At 47.1% G+C, this 23,263-nt stretch overlaps 6 protein-coding genes across 6 annotated transcripts; 3 read left to right on the forward strand and 3 right to left on the reverse strand.

Moving 5' to 3' along the window:
• Positions 1-831: 831 nt before the first annotated feature.
• On the reverse strand, positions 832-1,752 carry LOC128725782 (TBP-related factor). Its single transcript, XM_053819552.1, has 3 exons — positions 1,608-1,752; positions 1,454-1,533; positions 832-1,385 (listed from the first exon to the last, which is right to left on the reverse strand). Exons 1-3 carry the CDS (start codon positions 1,692-1,694, stop codon positions 866-868), a joined length of 687 nt encoding a protein of 228 aa, XP_053675527.1. The 5' UTR covers positions 1,695-1,752; the 3' UTR covers positions 832-865.
• An 801-nt stretch (positions 1,753-2,553) lies between these two features.
• LOC128725780 (endoplasmic reticulum transmembrane helix translocase) lies at positions 2,554-7,225 on the forward strand. Its single transcript, XM_053819550.1, has 4 exons — positions 2,554-5,416; positions 5,507-5,846; positions 5,936-6,212; positions 6,297-7,225. The coding sequence occupies exons 1-4, from the start codon at positions 2,554-2,556 to the stop codon at positions 6,411-6,413; spliced, it is 3,597 nt and encodes a 1,198-aa protein (XP_053675525.1). The 3' UTR covers positions 6,414-7,225.
• Positions 7,226-7,335: 110 nt separating this feature from the next.
• LOC128725781 (mitochondrial-processing peptidase subunit alpha) lies at positions 7,336-9,453 on the reverse strand. Its single transcript, XM_053819551.1, has 3 exons — positions 9,324-9,453; positions 7,836-9,241; positions 7,336-7,772 (listed from the first exon to the last, which is right to left on the reverse strand). The coding sequence occupies exons 1-3, from the start codon at positions 9,377-9,379 to the stop codon at positions 7,600-7,602; spliced, it is 1,635 nt and encodes a 544-aa protein (XP_053675526.1). The 5' UTR covers positions 9,380-9,453; the 3' UTR covers positions 7,336-7,599.
• Positions 9,454-10,280: 827 nt separating this feature from the next.
• On the forward strand, positions 10,281-14,910 carry LOC128723795 (ribonuclease 3). Its single transcript, XM_053817560.1, has 4 exons — positions 10,281-10,880; positions 10,957-11,540; positions 11,609-14,577; positions 14,623-14,910. Exons 1-4 carry the CDS (start codon positions 10,281-10,283, stop codon positions 14,817-14,819), a joined length of 4,350 nt encoding a protein of 1,449 aa, XP_053673535.1. The 3' UTR covers positions 14,820-14,910.
• A 590-nt stretch (positions 14,911-15,500) lies between these two features.
• LOC128722867 (ribonuclease H1) lies at positions 15,501-16,824 on the forward strand. The gene is made up of 3 exons (XM_053816550.1): positions 15,501-15,715; positions 15,801-16,205; positions 16,283-16,824. The coding sequence occupies exons 1-3, from the start codon at positions 15,621-15,623 to the stop codon at positions 16,683-16,685; spliced, it is 903 nt and encodes a 300-aa protein (XP_053672525.1). The 5' UTR covers positions 15,501-15,620; the 3' UTR covers positions 16,686-16,824.
• Positions 16,825-21,726: 4,902 nt separating this feature from the next.
• Positions 21,727-22,988, reverse strand: LOC128726342 (uncharacterized). The gene is made up of 3 exons (XM_053820145.1): positions 22,845-22,988; positions 22,076-22,769; positions 21,727-21,974 (listed from the first exon to the last, which is right to left on the reverse strand). The coding sequence occupies exons 1-3, from the start codon at positions 22,986-22,988 to the stop codon at positions 21,727-21,729; spliced, it is 1,086 nt and encodes a 361-aa protein (XP_053676120.1).
• Between the last annotated feature and the right edge of the window lie 275 nt (positions 22,989-23,263).

Raw genomic sequence — 23,263 nt, forward strand, 5'->3', positions numbered from 1 at the left:
ATCCTTTCCTCGTTTTGAAATTCATTTTTTTTTCCTCTTCGCCTTCCACTTAGCTTCTACCCGATCATCGCATGCTGATGGCAATGGTGACAAAACTTTTGCGTCAGTCAACTGCACGACTTCAGACTTCGAGGAGCCAGGACCCTTCCCCTTTCCAGGCGGAAGATAAATTTATACACCATTCTATCGCTGTTGCTGTACGCCAATGCGTTCGCAGCATAATCCGTGGCATACACACGCACTGGGGCCACACGTACGCTTATGCCGGGGTTACGCCAATTCGAATGGAATATAAAGAATTCATTCAGCTTCCGCAACCAGAGTGAAATTGAATTCGAACGGAATTTAGTTTTTTTTTTCAAGAGCTTTATTGTCGCACATATTGCATGATGTCGATTCGCGAATTAAACTTTAGTTATTGAGCTGAATATACTGCTTCAATCCTTCATTCCAGAATTTTCCAAAATCACTAAAGCCTCAAATTTTTCTTGTAATGCACGAGGACGATTGTAAGAACTGGTTATTTAAATTGGATAAAATTAGGAAAGCAGAAACGTGAAATCTTGACATCATAGATATAAAATAAAAAGTATAGTTGAATAATACGTTATGAATTAAAGATTTGCTCATAAGTTTATAAAACAAGTGTAAAAGATGTAATTAAAATCCAATATAAAAAAGACTTAAGGACATCAAGTGATTAACTCTTTTTCGTGTTTTGTCGACCTCCTGTGCAGACAGAATAAGAAGTAGAATTTTATTGCAATTACCGCAGTAATGATTAATGGTTTACATTTTATTTTCTACTACTCTATATTAACCTATCCTACGTTCGCATCTTAATGGTTGATTATGCAAAAGATCTTTAATTTTTCCGGAAGCTTTGCAAAATCGGATAGATGTTCTCCAAACTATCGTTGATTTCTCGCTGGTTTTTGGCGCCCGTAAATACGATCTTGCCGTTTACGAATATTAAGAGTACGACACGAGGTTTTACCATGCGATAAATAAGCCCCGGGAAGAGTTCGGGCTCGTATGAACTGAATTGTCCATGCACATGGTTTAGATTTTCCAGCCGAATCGGGAACCGGAGATCAGCCGTTGCAACCAGGTTTTGAACTTTAAAATCAAGGAATTTCACATCGAAATTGAGCTTCTGAATAATGCGAACAAATTTTCGCAACCCCAGATGGGCCTGTTGTTCATTTTTTGCACCAGTGCAGATAACTTTACCAGATCTAAAGATTAACGCCGTACAGCGTGGATCCCGTATTCGCATAACGACACCGTGAAAGCGGGAAGGGTTGTACTCCGAATTGCGCGTTCGGAAGTTGATCGTTTTAAGATTTAATTCACAGCCAACGCTAACGGTAGCCACACAGTTTCTGTTCAAAAATAGTGTGCGATTCGTTAAACATTTACAGTTTCGCTGCACAAACCTGGTAAGTATTACCTGACTAGTACAGAATTAATTGCTTCCTGAGGCCCCGTAGGAACTGGAGTTTGCATAAGTATTCCGGCTTGCGGGGGTTGCTAAAAAATAAAAATAGAGCATTGTTAATATCAGGCTCGCAACGTTCACGTTCCGATTTTGTGCTTTATTGTACTTTGCTTAATTGAGTCGACGAGCCTGGTGGCCGCGATGATGAGTTCAGGAGCATTTTCAGAGGCGATTCAGACGTAGTTTGATCCATATTGCACTTAAAGGTTTGCGGTAAAAGTTGGATTTCTTAACGCACGTGGAATACTATTTTAATTACTTTCTGACCCGGATAATCGTTTATTCTATCCGGTATGCACCATTGGCTTGTTTGCAATGCACTTTGCGAACGTAAACAATTGGCGTCAACTGTCAAACAAAGTAAGGTTCGGTTACACGTGACTGGTTTTATTGCTTAACCTATCGACTGTTTTTATGCAATATGCGTTCAAAAAATTATGTGAAAAAATCGAAAAAAAAAACTTAAATCATACAAGATCACTGTTCACTGATTATTCATTGTTTTGGAATCCAAATAAGCCCAGGAAAACTATGAAAATATACCAGCTAATCCTGCTGTCATACTGCTCGTACCTCACACCTCGACGTAGCGATTGACTGTCAAACGGAAAACCAACAAATGGCAATGACGACTATCTGCCACGATTTCCTTTGAGCGAAAAACTCATTTTCCCGGTTTTTGCTGTTGAGTGATTTTACGCCGTCGTGCCTGGAGGCGGGGAGGGTTTCGTGCTGTTAAATTATTTCTTTACTCAAGTTGCCACACTCCTGTCGGCGGGCTGTCACGTGTTGTGCCGTAGCATTCCCGGAACCCGGAGCCGTAGGTCCGCGCAACATAAGATGGTTCGATTTTAGGCTCAACCGTGTGTGCCCCGTAGCCATCAACGGCAGCTTCACTAGTCGTTTCGGGAAACCATCAAAACGTCGAGGTTGTGATTAAATATTCATTCCCACCCACCGTGCCACCGGTTGGCGGGTTAGATAATCTGTTTGTTCAGGCAGAATACTTCCACTGGAACCAAGCCACAATAGGTGTCGAACGCGATTCAGCAATGGTATACGCCAAGAACCGATTGACCGGCGGTGCAGGTAGCGGCACATTGGACGAGCTGGTGCAGTACGTAACGATTCACATTCCGCTGCCAGTGGTACTGAGCGGTGCCGTGATGCCATTCATGATCGTCTATGCGCTGTGGCTTTACCTGTGGGTGTTTGTTTACGGTGTCGACGAGTACCAGGACGCGGGATTGCTTTTTCTGGCCGGTATTGCCTTCACGCAGATCTTTCTGTGCCTGTGCTGCTTCTGGAGCGTCCACGTGCAGACGTTTCTTAACTGCCGTAAAACGAAAGTGCCCTGCACCGGGGCGATCGTAAAAGTCGTTCCCACGGAGAACAACGGATCCTCCGAACTGGTGCGCATCCGCCAGACGAAAGCCACAGAGGAAACGAAGGAGGACGGCGAAGTGTCGTATTGGTTTCTGTTCCAAAAAACCAAATACTTCTGGGACCCGAACAAGGCACTGTTCCGAAGCGTCGAGTTTCCCATCCACAAGTCGTATGAGGAGTATTTTGAATCCAAGGGCCACCTGGATGACGCAGACGTCACGCTCGCCCAGGCCACGTACGGCGACAATGAAATGGAAATGGTGGTACCAGAATTTCTCGAACTGTTCAAAGAGCGAGCCACGGCGCCGTTTTTCGTGTTTCAGATATTCTCCGTTTTGCTCTGGTGTCTGGATGAGTATATGTATTATTCGCTGTTTACGCTATGCATGCTTGTGATCTTCGAGTGCGTGCTAGTGCAGCAGCAACTCCGCAGTCTGTCGGAAATCCGCAAGATGGGCAACAAGCCGTACCAGATCAACGTGTTCCGTAACCGACGCTGGCGTTCGATCAATTCCGCCAAGCTCGTGCCAGGCGATCTCGTGTCGGTGACACGCTCCCAGGACGAAAATCTCGTCCCGTGTGATTTATTGCTCATCCGAGGATCGTGCATAGTCGATGAGAGTATGCTTACAGGTGAATCTGTGCCGCAAATGAAGGAATCACTGGAAAATAACACAGATGAACATGACAAGGTGCTCGATATGGAGGCCGACGGAAAGCTGCACGTGTTGTTCCGTGGCACGAAGGTCGTGCAGCATTCGGCACCGAGCAAGGGTGCGATGCGATCACCGGACAACGGCTGTATTGGATACGTGTTACGGACGGGCTTCAACACTTCACAAGGCAAGCTGCTACGGACGATCCTTTTCGGCGTCAAGCGCGTCACCGAGAACAATCTCGAGACGTTCGTCTTCATTCTGTTCTTGCTCGTTTTTGCGATCGCCGCTGCGACGTACGTGTGGATCAAGGGTACGGAAGATCCCAACCGGAATCGCTACAAACTCTTCCTCGAGTGCACATTGATCCTTACCTCGATCATTCCACCGGATCTACCGATCGAGCTGTCGCTCGCGGTCAACACTTCGCTGCTACAACTGTCCAAGGTGTTCGTGTACTGCACGGAACCTTTCCGCATGCCATTTGCCGGCAAGGTACAGATTTGCTGCTTTGACAAAACGGGCACCCTTACGAGCGACAACCTGTTGGTTGAAGGAATTGCCGGCCTGAAGCAGGACACTTCGATTGTGCCGATTGCGGAGATACCGGAAGCAACGGCACACGTGCTCGGTTCCTGCCACTCGCTCGTCCAGCTCGACGAGGGGCTCGTAGGCGACCCACTGGAAAAGGCCACCCTTACCGCCATCGATTGGAACCTCACGAAGGGTGATTCGGTAGTACCGAAAAGGGGAAAGTTCAAAGCTCTCCGCATCTACCATCGGTTCCATTTTTCGTCCTCGTTGAAGCGCATGTCCGTGCTGGCCGGTTACCTTATGCCGTTCTCCAACGAAACGTGCTACATCGGCACGGTGAAGGGCGCACCCGAGATCATCCTGAAGATGCTGCGAACAGTCCCGGAAAACTACGAGCGCACGTACCTCGAGTACTCGAGACGTGGTGCCCGAGTGCTCGCCCTCGGCTACAAATCCTTCGGCACGCTCGACAACAATACCGTACGCGAGCTGAAGCGGGATGATGTCGAGCGGGATCTTGAGTTTGCCGGGTTCATCATCATCTCATGCCCGCTGAAGCCGGATTCAAAGTACGCGATCAAAGAAATCATTCAAGCGTCCCACAAAGTGATGATGATTACCGGTGATAATCCGCTGACCGCGTGTCACGTCGCGAAAGAGCTTCGGTTCAGCCGGAGGACAATCATGATCCTTACGCCCCCCGAGGAACTTAACGGAAGCACCGGAACCGAGCTGAGCGAGTGGCACTGGGAGTCGATCAACCGTGAGTTGCAACTACCGGTCGATTCGCGCACCGTCAAGGAGCTGTACAAGGAGTACGACTTTTGCATCACCGGCGAAGGCTTGCAGTATCTTGACCGCGAGCGACACGCCTACCTGCTGCAGCTGATCCCGTATGCGACCGTTTTCGCACGATTCGCTCCAAAGCAGAAGGAGTACGTGATAACGACGCTGAAGAAACTCGGCTACTATACGCTCATGTGCGGCGATGGAACGAATGACGTTGGAGCGCTCAAGCATGCCCACGTCGGGGTGTCCTTGCTCAGTCACATGCCCTCGCGTTCAGAGCGCAAGCAGCACCGTGAGCAGCAGGAAGAGAAGGAAGAGAAAAAGAAAATCTTGAAAGCCGGTGGCGGTGCGATCGAGGACGGTGGTAATCGGCGGCAGCTGACTCCTCGCGAGCGGGCTATCATGCGAGCGCGAGAAAACCAAAGCGCCACCCAGGAACGCCTGCAAAAAGCCCTTAAGGAGATGGACGAAGAACAGGTGCAGATCGTCAAGCTGGGTGATGCGAGTATTGCGGCTCCGTTCACGAGCCGGTTGACGTCGATCAATTGCGGTAGGTTATTCGATCGTCTGTCTAGGAGCGTCGTGGCTTAGTGCGGTATATTGTATTAACTTTTTTTTTCTATTCTTACCCAAATCGCAGTATGTCACATTATTAAGCAGGGCCGGTGCACGCTGGTGACGACGTTGCAGATGTTCAAAATCCTGGCCCTTAACGCCCTGATCTCCGCCTACTGCCAGTCGGTGTTGTACATCGATGGTGTGAAGCACAGCGATGCACAGCTCACCCTGCACGGACTGCTAACGGCGGCCTGTTTCCTGTTCATCACGCGATCAAAGCCCCTCAAGGTGCTCTCGAAGCAGGCGCCACTGCCGAACATCTTCAACCTCTACTCGGTCACGACCATTTTGACGCAGTTCGCCATCCATTTCTCCGCCTTGATCTACATGGTGCACGAGGCTAATGTCCGGTCACCTCCGCGGTACGGGAAGCCAAAATCGTTTGGTCAACACATCGCTGCAAGCTTTTCTCGAACAATTTCTCTTATCTCTGTTGCGCTTTTCGTTTCAGGGAGACTAAAGTAAAACTAAACGTCGATCTGGCGCCGGACGAGAAGCAAGAATTCGAGCCAAATATCGTGAACAGCACGGTGTACATCATCGGTATTGCCATGCAGATAGCAACGGTGGCCGTCAACTACAAGGGCCATCCGTTCATGGAGAGTCTCCGCGAGAACCGGTTGCTATCGTACGCAATCTTCAGCTCGAGCGCTATTGTGCTATGTCTCGCGCTCGGAATCGTGCCCGACCTACTAGAGATGTTCGAAGTGATAAACTTCGAATCGGATGTAAGTGCATCGAGCTGCCGCGAGTGAGGCTTTGAATGTGCTGTAATGAAAAAAAAAATGTAATTCTCTGTATTTCCCCCACAGTATCGACGAATTCTCGTCAGCGTACTGATAGCGGACATGGTGCTGGCGTACCTGGCCGATCGCGTATGCTCGTTTCTTTTTGGTGAAACGCGCGGAAAAACGGACATTATTACTTAATTCCATGGACACGGACGACGAGCGCGGACGACTGCGGATGGGCAGAACTAGACTACACTGACAGTCGTTTGTACTACTTTTGCCAACCCACCTCCCCTCTTTGCGTGGTCGGCGTATTTAGATCACGGCAAATGAATAGAGCGCAAAAAGGATAACATTTAAACAGACAAGCAGACACGGTTATTGCGTGTACAAATCGATAGCTAAACGAACAGGAAAGGAGAACCGATCGACTGTCCGGTGTTGCTTCAGGTTACGTTTTTAATTTACAACGAGAAAAGAGTCCGGTATCGGTAGCTAATTTATGTTTAAACTATGTTAGTTAGCACCCATCGTGAGAATTTATACGAGTCAAACGAATTAGCAGCATTTACTTGAAGGGGTTGCCGGCATTGGTTTGTGCACCCGTGTGCGACGCAAACTGCTTTATTTCCTAGTAATTTAATCCAAAGTCTGCTGTTCTCGCATACTATTTGCTTTCTTTCATTTTTTCGTGGGAATTATTATGTTTTCACTCAGGATTAAAGCGCAACCTAGGAAGTATTGCACGAAGGGTGTAGGCACCAGTTTACGTCGGAAAAATCACGATCTGCATTATGGGCATTTTGCAACGAACTTCTTAACTTTCCTCGTACAAGCAATAGTCGGGAGAGAGGCAGAAATAGTACAGATTCGTGGGATAATGTGGACCGGTGTTAGCCTGTTAGGAGGGAAAGACGCATCCTCCCGTAACCTCATTACTAGTTCTCGGTAGCAGTTGTGAGAAATGATCATCTTCTGGGATGAAAAGTGAAAGAATACAACATAATATAGACCCTACTTTAAAATAAGTTTTGGCTTGTTTGTTGGAGTGGATAACATTTTCTTTCAACGATTCCGCCTCTAAAGTATCAATTTTAAAACACGCTCAATACGCCTCCAAGTAGCGTCCGTCGCTATTATATTTTCATCCTTTCAATATCATACCAATTGCATTGCGAAACGGAAAACCTAAAGCCTTCGCTAATGGCACCTCATCGGTCATCGAAACCAATTGCCATTATACAAGAACTAACTAACGTGTGGTGCAAGTTTGAATTAATCCCCTAAGCGCTCTCCATTGCAGTAACCGAGAACTCTTTAATTTCTTGTTTGATTTTTGTGGCTCTTTCGCCTCTGAAATTAGCTGCGAAGTCGAGTGATTCATCTATCGAAACAACGTTAACCGCCGATTGCCCGGAAACCGCCCTTCGTTTGCGAGTGCCGCGTGGATGTCCTTCACCTCCGGAATGCCTTTAATCTCTCCTCGTGCGGCCAGTGCCGGGGCCGAGGAGAGCATCTTCCGCGCCACATTTTGAACATCTTCGGCTGTAATTTTTTCTGCAAAATCGAGTTTAGAGACCATTATTCACCGGCCATTTAGCAACTATACGCTCTACTAACCGATCTCTTGGATGAAATGTTCCGGCCTCCGCCTTTCGCCCGTTGCCAACACCTGCCGTCCAATGTCCTCGAACACGACTGGTCGCGCCTCGAGGTTCATTAAGAGCATCGATTGAAGTTGGGTTTTTGCACGTCGCAGCTCCTGGTCGCCCGGCCGGGATTGCATTGTGAACAGTTCGCGTGTGATGACTTCCACGAGGTTGCGTACGTGCGTTGGTGGAGCGGTTGCGTGAATACAGAACAGACCCGTATCGGCGTACGCGTGGTTGTATGCGGTGGCACTATACATCCAGTGGTACCGATTCAGCACGTTGGTATAGAGCCGAGTGTACATGCCCTTGCCAGGTCCTCCAGCAGAAAACGACCCACCGCCACCCATCATCATGTTTAGAACGCACGCGGCTATGAAATCCTTGTCCTGGTGCGAACAACCTCGTAGGCCGATCACGACGTGAGCCAGCTCGGGCAGTCCTACGGCTGCGTACACCGGGATGGCACACTCTTCCAGCTTTGAACCGCCGGTATATTGGGCGATCGAAGTGTCCACCGATTTCGGGTTCGAAGAGGCGACCCTTTCGCTCTCCCACGTGGCCGATCCCTCTACGAAATACCGCTCTGCCAAACGAACCAGCTCGTCATGCGGAACACCAACGCCGGCCAGCACCATTCGGTCGGGTGTATGGTGCAGACGCAGGTATGACAGCAGCGTGTTACGGTCGATCTTGGGCACGTTCTCCACTGGGCAGAGCTTCGGGAAACCAAGCGTGTTGTCGTGATAGGCGGCTGCGTGTACCATGTCCATCACAATCGGTTCCTGTTCCGGGCGCATGCCGAGCGTTTCCAGATCAAACTGTATCGCTTGCCGGGCCAGCTCCACCTCGTCCGTGGATAGTTGGGGTCTCAGCACAACCTCGGACAGGATGCGTGTGACCGATTCCAGCCCCCGACTGTCAGCACTGGCCGCGTAAACGAATGTATCTCGGGAGCTCTGGCAATCACAAATACCGCCATGCTTTTCGAGCTCACGGAAGATTACATCACGCTCGCCGTACTCGGAGGTCGACTGAAAGGCAAGTTTCTCCAGGAAGTGCGAGATACCACTCGGATACGCCAGCTCGTAACGCGGCCCGGAATCGATCACCACTCCAACCGTGCAGAACTGCCCAAATCGGTTCTCGGAAGCCACCCGCAACCCGTTGCTGAGCCGTGTGACCTGGGTTACGTTTTTTTGGTCACCGGGACGCGCATACTGTACCGGCGGGAGCTCGGGAATGGGCTGCGTTAAGGGCGGGAGCGGAGTGACGATTTCTTTCGACGGCACGTTCACGGTCGTCCCATCCGGATCGCTCGCACGGCCACCGAGCGTATCACTGGCGAACGGGCGCCACTGTGTGCAGCCGGTGAGGCTGCCGCATGAAGGATAGAACAAGTGACAACAATCATTAGCAAACGAAATGCATTTTAGGTTCATCTAATTGCACTACTTACCATCGATTCAGCAGAAGGCGCTTGCTCAGAGCCCTCAGATTGTACGGCAGCGACATTTTTGATCTGCTACCAGCTGTGATCCCGTTGCTGGAGTTTTCTGTTCAACGTAAAAACGAGCACAATATTTTACGATGCAACCAATGTCGGAATTGACAGCAGCCCTATATGGTAAACGTCAAAATGTAAGCGAACTGAGTGGTGAATAACAATGCATTATGCGAAGGTCATATATATATTAATTTATTGTAAGTATCTCATCAATCACGCTTAACTTCTTGCAAGGGTCATTACGATAATTTTTACTTAAAAATACTGCTCAATTTTCAACGTACCTTAGCGAGGCCGTAGTTTTGAAGGCCTTTATCTATATATGATTTTGATGAGAATTTTTATAATATATAATTTGCTAGATGTTTCTGTAGCTATTTTTCATATAAATTGATGTACTATCCAAGCATTTAGTGTAGTAGAAAGTGGATTTAGTATTTATAAGTACTTTTAACAGTTATATCACACGGCACTGTGACTCTAACGATTTAGCGATCTTTTTCACGGGACAATATTTGTTTTGATTAGAGAATGACAGCACCGGGAAGTCAAAAACATAATATGAAAACAAAAATCACTAAACCCCACACATTTTTGGCTGCAAATGCTGTTTTAAGACAATTTCATTCGGGATTGCAACAAACACGTGATAACTGCATCTTTTGTAGTGTACTTAGGATAGTTTGTTTTTGATATCATACTTCCACAATTGGTTATAGTGTGATTATTGTAAAAACAACTTGCCTTAGTTTATTACCGCATGGAACTATGGACGCGCGAGATAGTGTCAAGTTCTGATAATTCAAGAGACACTCGGACTCTCTAACTAACCTATCGCAGCATCAGCTTATGCAGTGTAGCAAGTTAATCGAGAAGTGCTAAAAGTAAATTGCACAATCAACGCAAGCCATGAGCCACCACAGGTTACCAAACTATCAGCCACGTCAAAACTACCCACCTCAACGAAGACCTCCGTACAATGCCACACCGCCGTCACTGGCACCCGGACCTCCGGCAGGAGGCTCTCCTAACACAGGATTCATGATGCCAAACTTCAATTTTCCTCCTCCAACCTTCCCGCCTCTGACACGACCTCCACCGGCATCGACTCAATCGGCACCGTATCACTCACAAGATCGACCTGGAAATGGTCAATATCCTTCCTCTAATCAATACCACGCATATAAACGCCAAAATGCGGGGTACAGTTCGGGTGGATCGAACTATTCTTCGGGAAGGCGGTACGGAGCACCGTCGAACTCCGCAGGATCTCATGGCAGTACATCGTACAAGCATTCTTCCCAGCCATACTCCGTCTCGGGCCAGCGGAGCGCACCGCATGCAAGGCCCTCGTCCTTGGGCGGCGGAAGATCGCATTCCGTTCCCTCGAACGTAGACCGATCGAGTCGATCCCGGTCCGATCGTTCGTCTTCCTGTAGGCGCGACTCTGATAACTCCGCATGCTCGTCATCAGATCGTGCCAGTTCCCGCCATTCCCGATTCAAAGTGGTAAGTACTACGTCCATTTGTGTCATTCCGCTACTCATTTGTTTGTCTTCATGTGGCCCTTTTTCTATTTGAACAGGACACGGAACGAGCGGAAATACTTTCGAAATGGTGCCGCAATTACTGCGAAACTTCGGAGGATATCGCACGCAAACTAGCCGAGATGGCAAACGATGAAGAGCGCACTCTGTGGGTGAGGTCGTCGCCTGCCGAACTGTACTACAAGCGTGTCTCCGACCGGGTCGTCGACTCAACAGCCCGACTCGACGCCCTCTGCACCCTGTTTGACGAGGAGTTGATCCGCCGATCCGAAAGGATACGCGCCACGCAAACACCGTACAATCCGCCGCCACGCAAACGCAAAATGAAAATTTGCCGCCACAAGCATGACAAGTGTTCGTCCTCCTCCGAGTCGTCGGACGAAGAGCTGGAGTTCGAGGACGAGTGCAGTATGGAGGAACTGACGGCGAAAATAAAACACCCGTTGCGATTGCACGTCGACCTATGGTACAACGATCCGGGAGAAATGAATGATGGACCGCTATGCCGCTGCTCGGCACGCTCTCGTCGCACGGGCATTCGTCACGGGAAGTACCCGGGCGAAGAAGGCTTTCCAAAGTGTGCCCCCCAGTCGAATAACGCGGACAAGTTGTACCATTACCGGTGAGTAGGCTTCACACAGGAATTAGCAACCCTTCGTTAACAATCTGCCATTCATTTTCTCGTTACAGCATCACGATCTCTCCCCCGACGAACTTTCTTACAAAAACACCGACGATCATCAAACACGATCAGCACGAGTTCTTGTTCGAGGGATTCTCACTGCTGGCACACGAACCAATCGGCGAGCTACCTACGTGCAAGGTGATCCGCTTCAACATCGAGTATACGATCCTGTACATCGAGGAGCAGATGCCAGAGAACTTCACCATCCGTGAGCTGGACCTATTTGATCGGTATCTGTTCCGGGAGCTGCTTGAGCTCGTCGACTTCACTGTGCAACCTTCCGGCTCAGGCGAAGAGAACTCCTGCCCGTGTTACCACTTTCTGCCGCGCTTCGTGCGCGATCTGCCAGACAACGGGAAGGAGGTGTTGGCGATGAGTGAAGTGCTTCGCTACCTGCTCGACAACTCCGGCCCACTCGTGCCACCCGATATGCTGAAGGAGATGATGGAAATGAGCCAAAACGAGTGGCAGGACTATGTGGACTACGTGAAAGGCATGGTTGTGACAAATCCTGGCATGAAGCCGTGCTCGGTGCGGGTCGACCAGCTTGATCGCAACGTGGGAGACGTGCCTGAGGCGACGGCGATCGACGAACATGGCATGTTGCATCCGGTGATCGTGCACTTCGGCATCCGACCGCCTCAGCTGAGCTACGCCGGTAACCCCGAGTACCAGAAAGCATGGCGAGAGTACATCAAGTTTCGTCACCTGATCGCCAACATGTCGAAACCGTCGTTTGAGGATAAACGAAAGCTGGAGGCGAAAGAGAACCGCTTGCTCGAGATGCGTATGCAGGGTCGAATGAAGCGCAACATAACGATCGCGGTGAGTGCGAAGGCGTTCCACAGGACGGGCATTATGTGTGATATGGTGCAGCATGCTATGCTGATACCAGTGCTGACGGGCCACCTGCGATTCCATCGGTCACTTAACGTGCTGGAGCGATACATCGGCTACACGTTCACAAACCGCTACACGCTCCAACTGGCCCTGACGCACCCGTCATACAAGGAGAACTTCGGCACGAACCCGGACCATGCGCGGAACAGTCTCACGAATTGCGGCATCAGACAGCCGGAGTATGGTGACCGCAAAATCCACTACATGAACACGCGCAAGCGTGGTATCAACACACTCATCAGCATTATGTCCCGGTTCGGCAAGGAACATGAGACGGACAGCAACATCACGCACAACGAGCGGCTCGAGTTTCTCGGCGATGCGGTTGTCGAGTTCATCACGTCGATCCATCTGTTCCACATGTTCCCAGACCTAGAGGAGGGCGGGCTGGCCACGTACCGGGCTGCGATCGTGCAGAATCAGCACCTTGCTGTCCTGGCTAAGAAGCTGCATCTGGAGGAGTTCATGTTGTACGCGCACGGATCGGATCTGTGCCACGAGCTGGAATTGCGGCACGCGCTGGCCAACTGTTTCGAGGCGCTGATGGGGGCCTTACTGCTGGACGGTGGGATTGAGGTTGCGGACCGTGTTTTTGCGTACGCGCTTTTCCAGGAAGATGACACACTGCGTGGCATCTGGGTGAACTATCCTTCGCACCCGCTGCAGGAGCAGGAACCGCTTGGCGATCGTCATCACATCGACTCGTTCGAGATGCTAAAGACGCTGACGCGCTTCGAAGAGTCAATCGGGGTGCATTTCAATCACATTCGGTTGCTGGCTCGGGCCTTCACCGATCGCTCGATCGGCTTCACCAACCTGACACTCGGTTCGAATCAGCGACTCGAGTTCCTCGGCGATACGGTGCTGCAGCTTATTTGCTCCGAGTATCTGTACCGGCACTTCCCGGAGCACCACGAGGGTCATTTGTCGCTGCTGCGCAGTTCGCTTGTGAACAATCGCACCCAAGCGGTCGTGTGCGACGATCTCGGCATGACTCAGTACGCTGTGTACTCGAACCCAAAGGCTGATCTGAAGACGAAGGATCGCGCCGATCTGTTAGAGGCATTCCTAGGTGCGCTGTACGTCGACAAGGGACTTGAGTACTGCGAGATGTTCTGCCACGTGTGTCTGTTCCCGCGGCTGCAGGACTTTATCATGAACCAGGACTGGAACGATCCGAAGTCGAAGCTGCAGCAGTGCTGTCTCACGCTGCGCACGATGGACGGTGGCGAGCCGGACATTCCCGTGTACAAGGTGATTGAGTGCACGGGGCCAACAAACACTCGTGTCTACTCAGTGGCGGTCTACTTCCGGGGAAAGCGTCTTGCGTGCGCGGATGGCCACAGCATCCAGCAGGCTGAGATGAACGCTGCAAAGCAGGCGCTGGAAAATTCGAAGGATCTTTTCCCGCAGCTCGACCACCAGCGGCGGGTGATAGCGCAGAGTCTAAAGCGGCAGAAAGTTCCGCTCACGGCTTTGGGACTTGGTGCTCGAACAGGCACCGGTGTCGTTTCCGGACCTAACGGTGATTCGGATATGCCTGGGGACGAAGAGTTGGAAGAGACCGAACAGCAGAAGGGCGGAAGCGTCGATCAACAGTCCGAAGGTGCCGTAGCAAAACGGAATCGTGAACAAAAGAACGCATCCCTATTCCTGCCTGAATCGGCCCGTCTCCCAAAGCAGTATCAGATACACCGTCGGTCGAAATCTAACAGTAGCAGTGGCAGCAGCAACAGCAGCAACCACAGTAAAAGCGCCAACGAAATCGGAAGTAACTCCGACTCTGATGGCGAGAAGTCAAGCAAATTTACCCACCACACGAGGACACGTGTTCGACGTCAAAAACGGCGTCGTTCCGACGAAGGGGAAAATTATGCTAGTAAGACAGCAGGAAAAGCTCAGGAACGGAGACCCATGGCAGGAAAGCAGATGAACATCAATGTGGAAGTGCCTGTGGTTCCTCCTACCCAAACGGAGAAAGGCTCGAATGATGCATGCGAGTACAGCTCGGTGTCGGAAGATGAGGACTTTGGACTGGATGATATTTCCGATAGTGAGGATCAGTTCGAAAAATGTAGTCCTATTATCGCAGTCCCGCAACCGAGCGATAATGTCCTAGATGGTGGATCCAAAACCAGTCAAAATATCGACGAGAGACCGCTGATGCAAGCAATAAAAATCAAGAAAGAGAAGGATGAATTAACGACGCGCACGCTTAATGCGGGTGGTACGATCAAAAGCTCGATCAAGTACGATATAAAGCTGGAAGGGACGGACGATTTGTCGTCGGATTTGGAGGCAGGTGAAATTGATTAGTGATTCGTAATAGTACATGCTGGTCAGAATGCGTTTCCTCAGCGGTAGCGGATAAATTATTGTTTCCATTTTTGCGACTCATCGGAAACTATTACCAAATCATTAGCATTAGAATGCTTAAATAAATCTGATTCAAAGAGTTTAGCGTCTGATTACGTTTTTTTTTATCTAAAAATGAGACTGTTGAGAAACTTCTCCAATTATTTTTTCGAGAGGGATTGATGGGGTTGATAAATCAACCAAATACAACCGCGATAATTGACTAGCAAACAACGACGCTCTAACATGTGGTGTTCGGATTTCTTCTTAGCCAGGCCAAAAGTAGTAGGTGGTTGTAACGATGAATAAGTAAGTAGGTAATATCTTTTAATTGTCAATGACATCATACCATGTACTATTTATTACTAAACTAGTAATTATTAAAGAAATATGCCACCGGAAAATCGGGACACTTTAAAATTTTTAAAGACTTGCAGGGAATTCAAACAAACGTCAAATGCATTACGTCAAAGTGTACGCGAAAGTTGTTTCCAGTCAGATTTTATTTACAAATCGTTACACGATTGCCTTAATGTAGTATTCGTTTTTTACAAAATTAGCAGGTAATGCATGCACAGAGATCAGGTTATTAAAGACAACTATTTTTGTGATATAATGGAGTTTTTTTATCTAGCAGATAATGCTTGGGAAGCTGTATCAATTTATCCTACTAGATGATAAACTAGCTGAAAGATCGACAGTCTGAAGGATTCGCGCGTATATCCTTAGAACGAACTAATTGCTACAATCCGACACAGCTGCATGCATCTTCGGCAACTGCTACGCTACAGATCACTTCTGTCGATGCCTTTTTACGCGGTTGCTAAAGGGCGCCAGGTGGGCATTTTCGCGACATGGTAGGAATCACCCTTTTCGTTGGGCCAAAACTGATAATTGGTTTGTTAATAGAAGAATCTCTTTTTATGCCAACTTCCTTGCCAGGCGTGAATGTCAAACTCAAGTAAATGGATTTAACGGCGCACGATACAAGAAGTTTGCAACCCAAACAGAGGCGCAACAGTTCATTACGGAACATGGTGGCAATGGAACGATTGGATCGAGTTCGTTCGCGACCAAAAAAGCCCCATTCTCTAACTGGAGTGGGAAACGAAGTGCCTCGTCAAGTTCCGCGGAAGTCCAACCACCGGCCAAAAAGCTGTTCAAAAAGACCATACTCATCGATAACGCGCCCAGTTTGACACTGAAAACAGCTCGATATGGCGAGCACAGCTTCCGGCAGGACAACGAGGGTTTCGTGCACGTGTACACCGATGGGTCCTGCGAAGGCAATGGAACGGCACAAGCCGTCGCCGGTCTAGGAGTGTACTTCGATGAAGGTCACGCACTGTGGGTATTTTAAATGTGCCTTCACCTCTCGGTAGACTAATATTTGCTGGGGTTTGTATCCTATCTTCCGCTTATAGCAACACTGCGCAACCCGTCAGCGGTCGGGCCACGAACAACTGTGGTGAAATACAGGCCGCATCGCAGGCCATTAAACTGGCCCGGGAGCAAGGCATTTTGCGGCTAGTCATTAACACAGATTCTCAGTTTCTGATCGATTCCATCACGAAATGGATGCCGGGCTGGAAGCGTCGCGATTGGAAGCTGGCTAGCGGAGGACCAGTGAAAAACAAGACTGACTTCCTCGAACTTGACAGGCAAATGAGTGCTGGCGACATCCAAGTGAAGTGGAACCACGTCGATGCGCATTGTGGAATATTAGGTAACGAGCGGGCGGATCAACTGGCCCGCAAGGGCTCGGAAATGTACCGTGCCCAGCAGGCCTCGTGTGAATCGCAAGGAAAGGGTGGAAGGAGATTCTGATGAAAGCAAGTGCTGAAAAGGATTTTGTAAAATATTAGAGCAAAACTCGACATAATTGTGAGCTCACGTAGTCAGCGAAAAATGAATTGTATTTTCTCATAGGATTATCAATAAATAAATTAACAACGAGCAGTTGTAATTAAATTTTTATTAAATAGCGCATTCATCCTTTCTCGCATGTCGACTGCTCTCTGGTTCCCATTGTAAGTTTCGTATTTAGCTTAAATCATGTTATTACTTATTAATCAATGCTTATTCTTGAGTGTCGGTTTTGTGTTTCTGCTGGGAGAGTACTCAAGCGTCGCTCCTCGAGCTTTGCAGTTGTTTTGCTCTATTATATGCTTAAAACAGCACATTTTCTGCATGTAGCATTAACTTTCTATGTGTAATTTCCATCTGTGGCTTAATATCCAACTGGCTTTACCTTTGCATTTGCTCAGTTTTTGATATCATTTTACACCTAGGTTTATTTAACCGTCATTACCTCACCGATTATTCTCACCGTTAGAACGTTTGCTTTTTCGATTTTCTGCCCTTTTTTGATCAAACTCGATAACCTTTTATCTTTTAACTGCTGCGGCACACTACTTATCAATGATTTGATTTTCTTATCTCTCTCCGTTCAATTATAATTCGTTTAGCAAAGCATTTAAGTGGAGTAATATATTCATGAAAAGTAATCCAACGTTGTAAATGTAGCTGACGACTCCCATCAATGGGTTTTGTGATGATGAAAAATCATAACAAAAAGAAACGATACTTTAACAAACATACGAGCTGATTGATCAGGAGAAATGAAGTCGCATTGCATATGCAGACCCAAATCGAAGCGTTACATTATAGTAGCACAAACGTAGGTACCCATGCATTGCTGCTTATAAGCCTAAGATGACTCGTGTTTTCCCCCCATCGGTTACATACAAAAAATACCCGGAAGCTTTTATTCGAGGTGATTCTTTTCCTGATCGATATATTTTTGTCTCGCGTAAATCATTAGTTCTAATTTTCCGAGATACTCTTCCTGACGAAACTACTTGTACACTGAAATTTTTTCACCGGTAAAACGGAACCCATTCATAATGTTACCTTCCATCCTTTCAGTTCCGACGCTTTGGCTTGTTTCTTTATTTAACTTTTAATTTACTTTGTCACCCATCCAACGTTTGTTCAACGCTCATTACAGAATTCCTGGTTTGTTTCATTGTTAAGCTTCGTTTTGTGTTTACGGTTGTTCTTTTCTGCATTTGTTCACGTTCTAGAATAAACTTAACATCGATCGCCCGAAGGCTCCGTTGCTTTTTTCCGCGTTGTGTTTCATCTCAATTCTGCATCTAATTGTAGGTTACGCGATTGATCGGGTTTCATTTTGCTTCCTTAGCTTCTAGAATTCGAACGCCTGCTCTTACACACTGCACCTGTTTTATCCCATTTGGTTTAGATAACAAACTGGTCCTCCTAATGTCCATATTTAAGATATTAATTTCCCATACGATTTAGAGGCAGCTAAAATGTAACACGATACGGTACGCTTAAGTAAGAATCCTCTCTTGATCGTTACGCTAGACTGTTGGTAAGAGAGATTCTTTTTGTTTAATGCTAGTAGTATGCCCATCCAACTGCGATTGGTTTTTTTCTGGCTTTGTATATTAGTAAATTTAGGGTTGGTAGCGATTCGCTCCACACTTTCTGCTACCGCTTAATCGTCTAGGTTGCGCTTTTTTCATTTGTGTTTGAGTCAGTAGCATAAATGCACACATGTCACTTTTACATTTTCAGTGTTGCTTGCAAGCGCATGATCCTGGAGCGCTTCCGTATGGAGTGTACATATGCTTGGCTGGGATTTCCGTTAGTCTGTGACTTCTATCGTTTACTCCCTCGATTACACGCTGATTAAAGCTGGAGTTATTCATAGTAATAGAAGTATTTCTTTTTTTTCTTCCTTCAACTGACGGTCTGCGCTTTCTTGGCAATCTCCGTAACAGTTCTTACAATGAATGCTACCTTAGACATTTTGCTCATAGTCGATATGTTGATTGGTATATGTATGCATGCCTGGATAGTACCTTTCTAATGTATGCTTTGTCCTGTAACGGTAAGGTTGGTTATTTTCGTATCGGTATCCCTCAACTAACAGCCAACCACAGGGGAAGATAATACGTCCTTACAAATTCTCATCCGCTTAAAATGTACTTTTGGGCCTCCAGTATTTTGTGTGGTGTCCATGATCGTGATCGCAAAGCAAAAGATCGCACAAACGTGCAGAGCGCAGCAGTGAAGATAAACAAGCAAAAAAAACATCGAAGCCTTATGCTGGTGATGAGTTTTACCGATCAGAGAGTTGCCTTTTAAGCTTGGTCATTTTATGTGATAATTCTGAACACTTAGATTCGATTAAATTTCCTACGTTAATACGCACCAACCGTAGCGAAAATATAACAATGCTTTGCCATCTGACGAATGCACTACACACGGCGCATTCCTGATTAAGCATGCACTAGTAAGTATTAAACAGAAATAAGCAAACAAACGCTGGACCCTTAGATTAATGTACGTAAAATAGAAAAAAAAATATGCACTCTCATAAAATTAAAGCAAAGCTCGCCGTGAAGGAGCTTCCTGATGCACGTTGTCGTAAGCACAACGGTTGGCCATCGGCTCGGCATAGTTCGTTTGATCGCTCGTTTTCCACCCGAATTTGCAGTATGTTGGACGGTACCAATCAATAATATTATGTATCACAGGAAACCGGTAAACCTGTCATCTATCGCCGAGAGCCGTCTATGTATACATGCTAATATGCTTTTGTGATGAATATCGACCAACGGGAATGAATCTTACGCCCAGCGTATGCGAGCGATCATGACTAGACAAGATTGAATTACTTTTTGTGATGCGTACAACAATGGGGAAAGCTAACTCATCTCATTTACCATAGAACGATACCATACTTGGAAAATCTACCACTCCACCCATGTTTGAATTCTGTTGAAATACATCTTTTCTATTCTAATAGATTAGTGCAAATTATCAGACAAAGTAATATCGCAAATAAAACAACGTAAGAACGCAAAAAAAATGTTTCAATGATTGTCGCAACGTAAAGGAATGAATGGTATGTAAAAAATAGCATATAAGACAAAAATAGAATAAATTGAGCACAGATAATAAAAGATGCTTTATGGGAATTGTACACACTTCGTGTGAACTACTGCTAACAGATAATAATAATTTGAGTATTTCATAAACAACTTTTGGGGGAATGATCTAAAGACGAAAGGGAAAACCAAAATAGGTAGGATGGAACAGTTGAAAATGATTGTCAATCAATCGGTGTACAGATAATCTGGGCGCCAGCTGATAATGAGGTGGGTCTGAGTAGTAACGTATCCCGATGGGACATTAAATGTTTTGCCGTCTTAACTAATGAGTTGAAATCTAATCTAAACCTGATCCAACGACGTTTTCGACAACGAAGATAGAATTTGTGCTGCCCAATCGTTATCATTCGATTGTGTGGTTTAGTATTAGCTATAACAGCACGTGGAACAAATCGAAAAAAAATCACCCCACATTCCGTAATCGTTTAGCAATTGGTACGCACAATAAGTTGCTGTGTATTCTTATCGACCCGCGTGATGGTGTATAAAAGTACTTTCAAATTAAAAAAAAATTGTTTTTTTGCTTCATTTCCTCTCTCGTTCATCACCATTACGGTCGATGACGAATTGCTAGCCATTCCTAACTAATCACGAATTTATCACTCTTTCGATTACCGTACTAGTGATGCTGCCTTTTACCGTGTTTTTTGTAAACATATCACCAAAATGTAAACGTAGAAAATATGTACAAAGCAGCTGCAACTGAAGAAAGAGGAGGCATTACCAGAAACTCTTTGCATCAACCAACTATATACACTATATCCACTTGGGGAACATGTTGGCGAACTTTAGCAATAAAAAATCCATACCTTATTCTAGCTATCCTTGGCCATTCAATCGATCACATTCGCACAACCAATCTTGGATCATTTCTCTGTGATTGGTTGCGTGTGGTGGTTATGCATCTTCACGTGAGATGAAAAATTCTATCTAATTGTATCCCAAAATTGTACCACCCACTTTCTCGTAATCTCATCATTGAATACTGGGACAACAAGTGATTCCGACAATGAGAATACAGCTTAATTCACAACGACTCGTGTACCAATTAAATCAATGGCAAGCACACCGTTTCCGCATGAATATTCTCTAATAGAAGCCATAAATCAAAAATCAAGAAATCCTACACATAATATACCGTTTTACTCTTAGCTAAATGACTTCATGCATTGCATTGTAAAGTGATGTGTGCATTAATTAAGAATACATATTTGCAGTTGTGCCAAGAACATATTTACAACCATGGACCATGGACCCACGACATTGTGTGCTCTCCTTGTATTTCTATCAAGTGATGTCTCTGATTCGTGAATCCTTTCGTAAAGGACCCCGTTCGACGATACATGCGTTGTTCAACACATGAGTTAATTCTCTTGTCTATTGTTCTGAACGCAAATGAATTTTTCTGCACGATGTATATTGCTTGGCTTCGATTACCGAAAATAAAAAAAAACACTGATCGGTTTGAATTTCGCGAAGCTGCGAGCTTTACGGCACAAATTTATGCTAAGTGGGTTTTCTATTGATCATGCATGACAAAAAACTCAATTTCCTACCGTGCATCCTACCGTGGAACGAGTGGTGTGTACGCCTCTAGGTCACTGGGCTAATGTCACGATGATATAGACGACCAGTGAGGCTTGATGCAAAATTAAAGCATCGATACTCTAATAATCCGAATTTTAAAGCAAATATAACATGTGAAACGTACTGCTGTATATAGCACTAGCAGATATCATTGGGACGTTGGGCAAAAGCCAGTTTATGTGCTCGCACACGAGTGAATTCGACGTCCCATAAATCACGTTACAATTAAAAGTACCTTGCATGCAGCTTGAACCCGCCCGCGGATCGCGATCGTAACTCACAACGGTACTGTTCTCTCAATCCTCGGTGAACGGATGCTCTGACGTATCGCTGATGTTCTTTCGACGGTTTTCCAGTATCTTGGTCGCTTGCTCCAGCGATTCCACGTAGTACAGATTCGCTAGATCCTGATTGGAGTAATTGCTCTCTTCGTACCCGAATGTCATACCGAGGATGATGTTGAACGCGCACGTGTCGTACTCGTGGCAACCCGAGTACCGATACAGCGGCTTCTTATTGTACTTGCAACCACCGGACTGAGCGCCTACGGGTAGAAAAAAATGCATTATTCATGAACTCAACATGGAAACAGGACTGCACGAATGTCCTGCTGAGCTTCGAGACATCCACCTCCTCGAAACCTACCAATGGGATGCAAACATTCAAGCGTGAGTGCACAGCGGACCCATGGCTGCAGCACCTTATCGTTCACCGTCGCGCTATTACGAAAGAAAACGAACTCGAGCGACGTCATCGGCAGGAAGTAGAAGTTGTCCACGGCGATCTCGAAATATTCGAACATTTTCGGATGCGTCCGGCTTGTGACCGGTTGTTTTGTCATGCATCCGAGCACCCCTGAGCTGCTGTTCTCCGCTCGCATTCGCACATCTTCGAGATCCCGCACACTGGTGCCTCCCTTGAGGCGTACGTTGTTTTCCGTGAACAGGATCAGCTTGGAGCGGGCCAAAGCGTCGTGGATAATGATCGGCCGAAAAGCATGCATGCTTCGATCGGCAACGTGCGCTGGTAGCTTGCTCAGATCATACGTTATCACAGTGCAATGCGTCGCTGAAGTACTATTGCACGAGCCTTGCAGGGCGTGTAAATCGGATTCAGCCAAACCGAGATCATACACTAGCAACGGCTGGGATGGCAGCTTCAAAGCGATGTGCTGGACGTACAACAGTGCTGATGCAATATCACCCGGTAACGCGTACGTGACGATCGTGAAGTTTGCCCGGTTGCTGCCATTATAGAGCGGTTGCGTGAAACCAAGCTGCGCCAGATATTTGGGATCGATCTCGGGCCTCAGATCGGAGTTCGATTCACGGAGATTTTTCTGGAAAAACGTTACAAGAGGACAAGGATACGGACACCGTTAGAGCTTTGTTTCATTCTGTTACCACCGACCTACCTTGAAGTTGCGAAACTGCTGATGCGTCTGCGAAACGATGTTCTTTAACGAGTCATTCTGTTGGCCGGCGGAACCGAACAGAATCAGGATAAAGCTGGTCGTAAGCACGCTCGTCAGAATCAACAGGAACGGTTTCGTTCTCATGATTCTTCTCTTTTCCTCCGCCGGGAATACCGCACCCTTGTTATCCTGAGAGTTTTAATGTTTTCACCGGCGTGTTCGCTTCCCGCCAGAGGAAACGTCTCGGTGGTTTAGGGCCAACTGCCGAATCGGCTCTGCAACGGGAGCAATCAAGGACCTGTTCCACGGATCACTGTGATCGATGCTCAGCAACGGTGGCGTTCGGTGGCTGCACGGATTCCTCGAACCTTCCACGACAACGGTAGGACGGCGGCAGTGGCAAACAGATACTGTTGTAG

This window comes from Anopheles nili, chromosome 3 (assembly GCF_943737925.1).
Source record: "Anopheles nili chromosome 3, idAnoNiliSN_F5_01, whole genome shotgun sequence".
NCBI classification, from domain to species: Eukaryota; Metazoa; Arthropoda; class Insecta; order Diptera; family Culicidae; genus Anopheles; species Anopheles nili.

What these genes read in the sequence shown, in the direction of transcription:
- LOC128725780 (XM_053819550.1), top strand. Translation starts at nt 2,554, where the DNA reads ATGGTATACGCCAAGAACCGATTGACCGGCGGTGCAGGTAGCGGCACA. An exon ending in GTTGACGTCGATCAATTGCG is followed by an intron (nt 5,417 to 5,506) that starts GTAGGTTATTCG and finishes CCCAAATCGCAG; the next exon opens with TATGTCACATTATTAAGCAG. An exon ending in TGATAAACTTCGAATCGGAT is followed by an intron (nt 6,213 to 6,296) that starts GTAAGTGCATCG and finishes TTTCCCCCACAG; the next exon opens with TATCGACGAATTCTCGTCAG.
- LOC128722867 (XM_053816550.1), top strand. Translation starts at nt 15,621, where the DNA reads ATGCATCTTCGGCAACTGCTACGCTACAGATCACTTCTGTCGATGCCT. An exon ending in GTGGGCATTTTCGCGACATG is followed by an intron (nt 15,716 to 15,800) that starts GTAGGAATCACC and finishes CTTCCTTGCCAG; the next exon opens with GCGTGAATGTCAAACTCAAG. An exon ending in TTCGATGAAGGTCACGCACT is followed by an intron (nt 16,206 to 16,282) that starts GTGGGTATTTTA and finishes TTCCGCTTATAG; the next exon opens with CAACACTGCGCAACCCGTCA.
- LOC128725782 (XM_053819552.1), bottom strand. Translation starts at nt 1,694, where the DNA reads ATGGATCAAACTACGTCTGAATCGCCTCTGAAAATGCTCCTGAACTCA. An exon ending in CGTCGACTCAATTAAGCAAA is followed by an intron (nt 1,534 to 1,607) that starts GTACAATAAAGC and finishes TTTATTTTTTAG; the next exon opens with CAACCCCCGCAAGCCGGAAT. An exon ending in ATTAATTCTGTACTAGTCAG is followed by an intron (nt 1,386 to 1,453) that starts GTAATACTTACC and finishes ATTTTTGAACAG; the next exon opens with AAACTGTGTGGCTACCGTTA.
- LOC128725781 (XM_053819551.1), bottom strand. Translation starts at nt 9,379, where the DNA reads ATGTCGCTGCCGTACAATCTGAGGGCTCTGAGCAAGCGCCTTCTGCTG. An exon ending in CGCCTTCTGCTGAATCGATG is followed by an intron (nt 9,242 to 9,323) that starts GTAAGTAGTGCA and finishes TTCATGCGGCAG; the next exon opens with CCTCACCGGCTGCACACAGT. An exon ending in ACATTTCATCCAAGAGATCG is followed by an intron (nt 7,773 to 7,835) that starts GTTAGTAGAGCG and finishes TCGATTTTGCAG; the next exon opens with AAAAAATTACAGCCGAAGAT.
- LOC128726342 (XM_053820145.1), bottom strand. Translation starts at nt 22,988, where the DNA reads ATGAGAACGAAACCGTTCCTGTTGATTCTGACGAGCGTGCTTACGACC. An exon ending in AGCAGTTTCGCAACTTCAAG is followed by an intron (nt 22,770 to 22,844) that starts GTAGGTCGGTGG and finishes ACGTTTTTCCAG; the next exon opens with AAAAATCTCCGTGAATCGAA. An exon ending in TGAATGTTTGCATCCCATTG is followed by an intron (nt 21,975 to 22,075) that starts GTAGGTTTCGAG and finishes TTCTACCCGTAG; the next exon opens with GCGCTCAGTCCGGTGGTTGC.
- LOC128723795 (XM_053817560.1), top strand. Translation starts at nt 10,281, where the DNA reads ATGAGCCACCACAGGTTACCAAACTATCAGCCACGTCAAAACTACCCA. An exon ending in GACAAGTTGTACCATTACCG is followed by an intron (nt 11,541 to 11,608) that starts GTGAGTAGGCTT and finishes TTCTCGTTACAG; the next exon opens with CATCACGATCTCTCCCCCGA. An exon ending in TGAGGATCAGTTCGAAAAAT is followed by an intron (nt 14,578 to 14,622) that starts GTAGTCCTATTA and finishes ATAATGTCCTAG; the next exon opens with ATGGTGGATCCAAAACCAGT.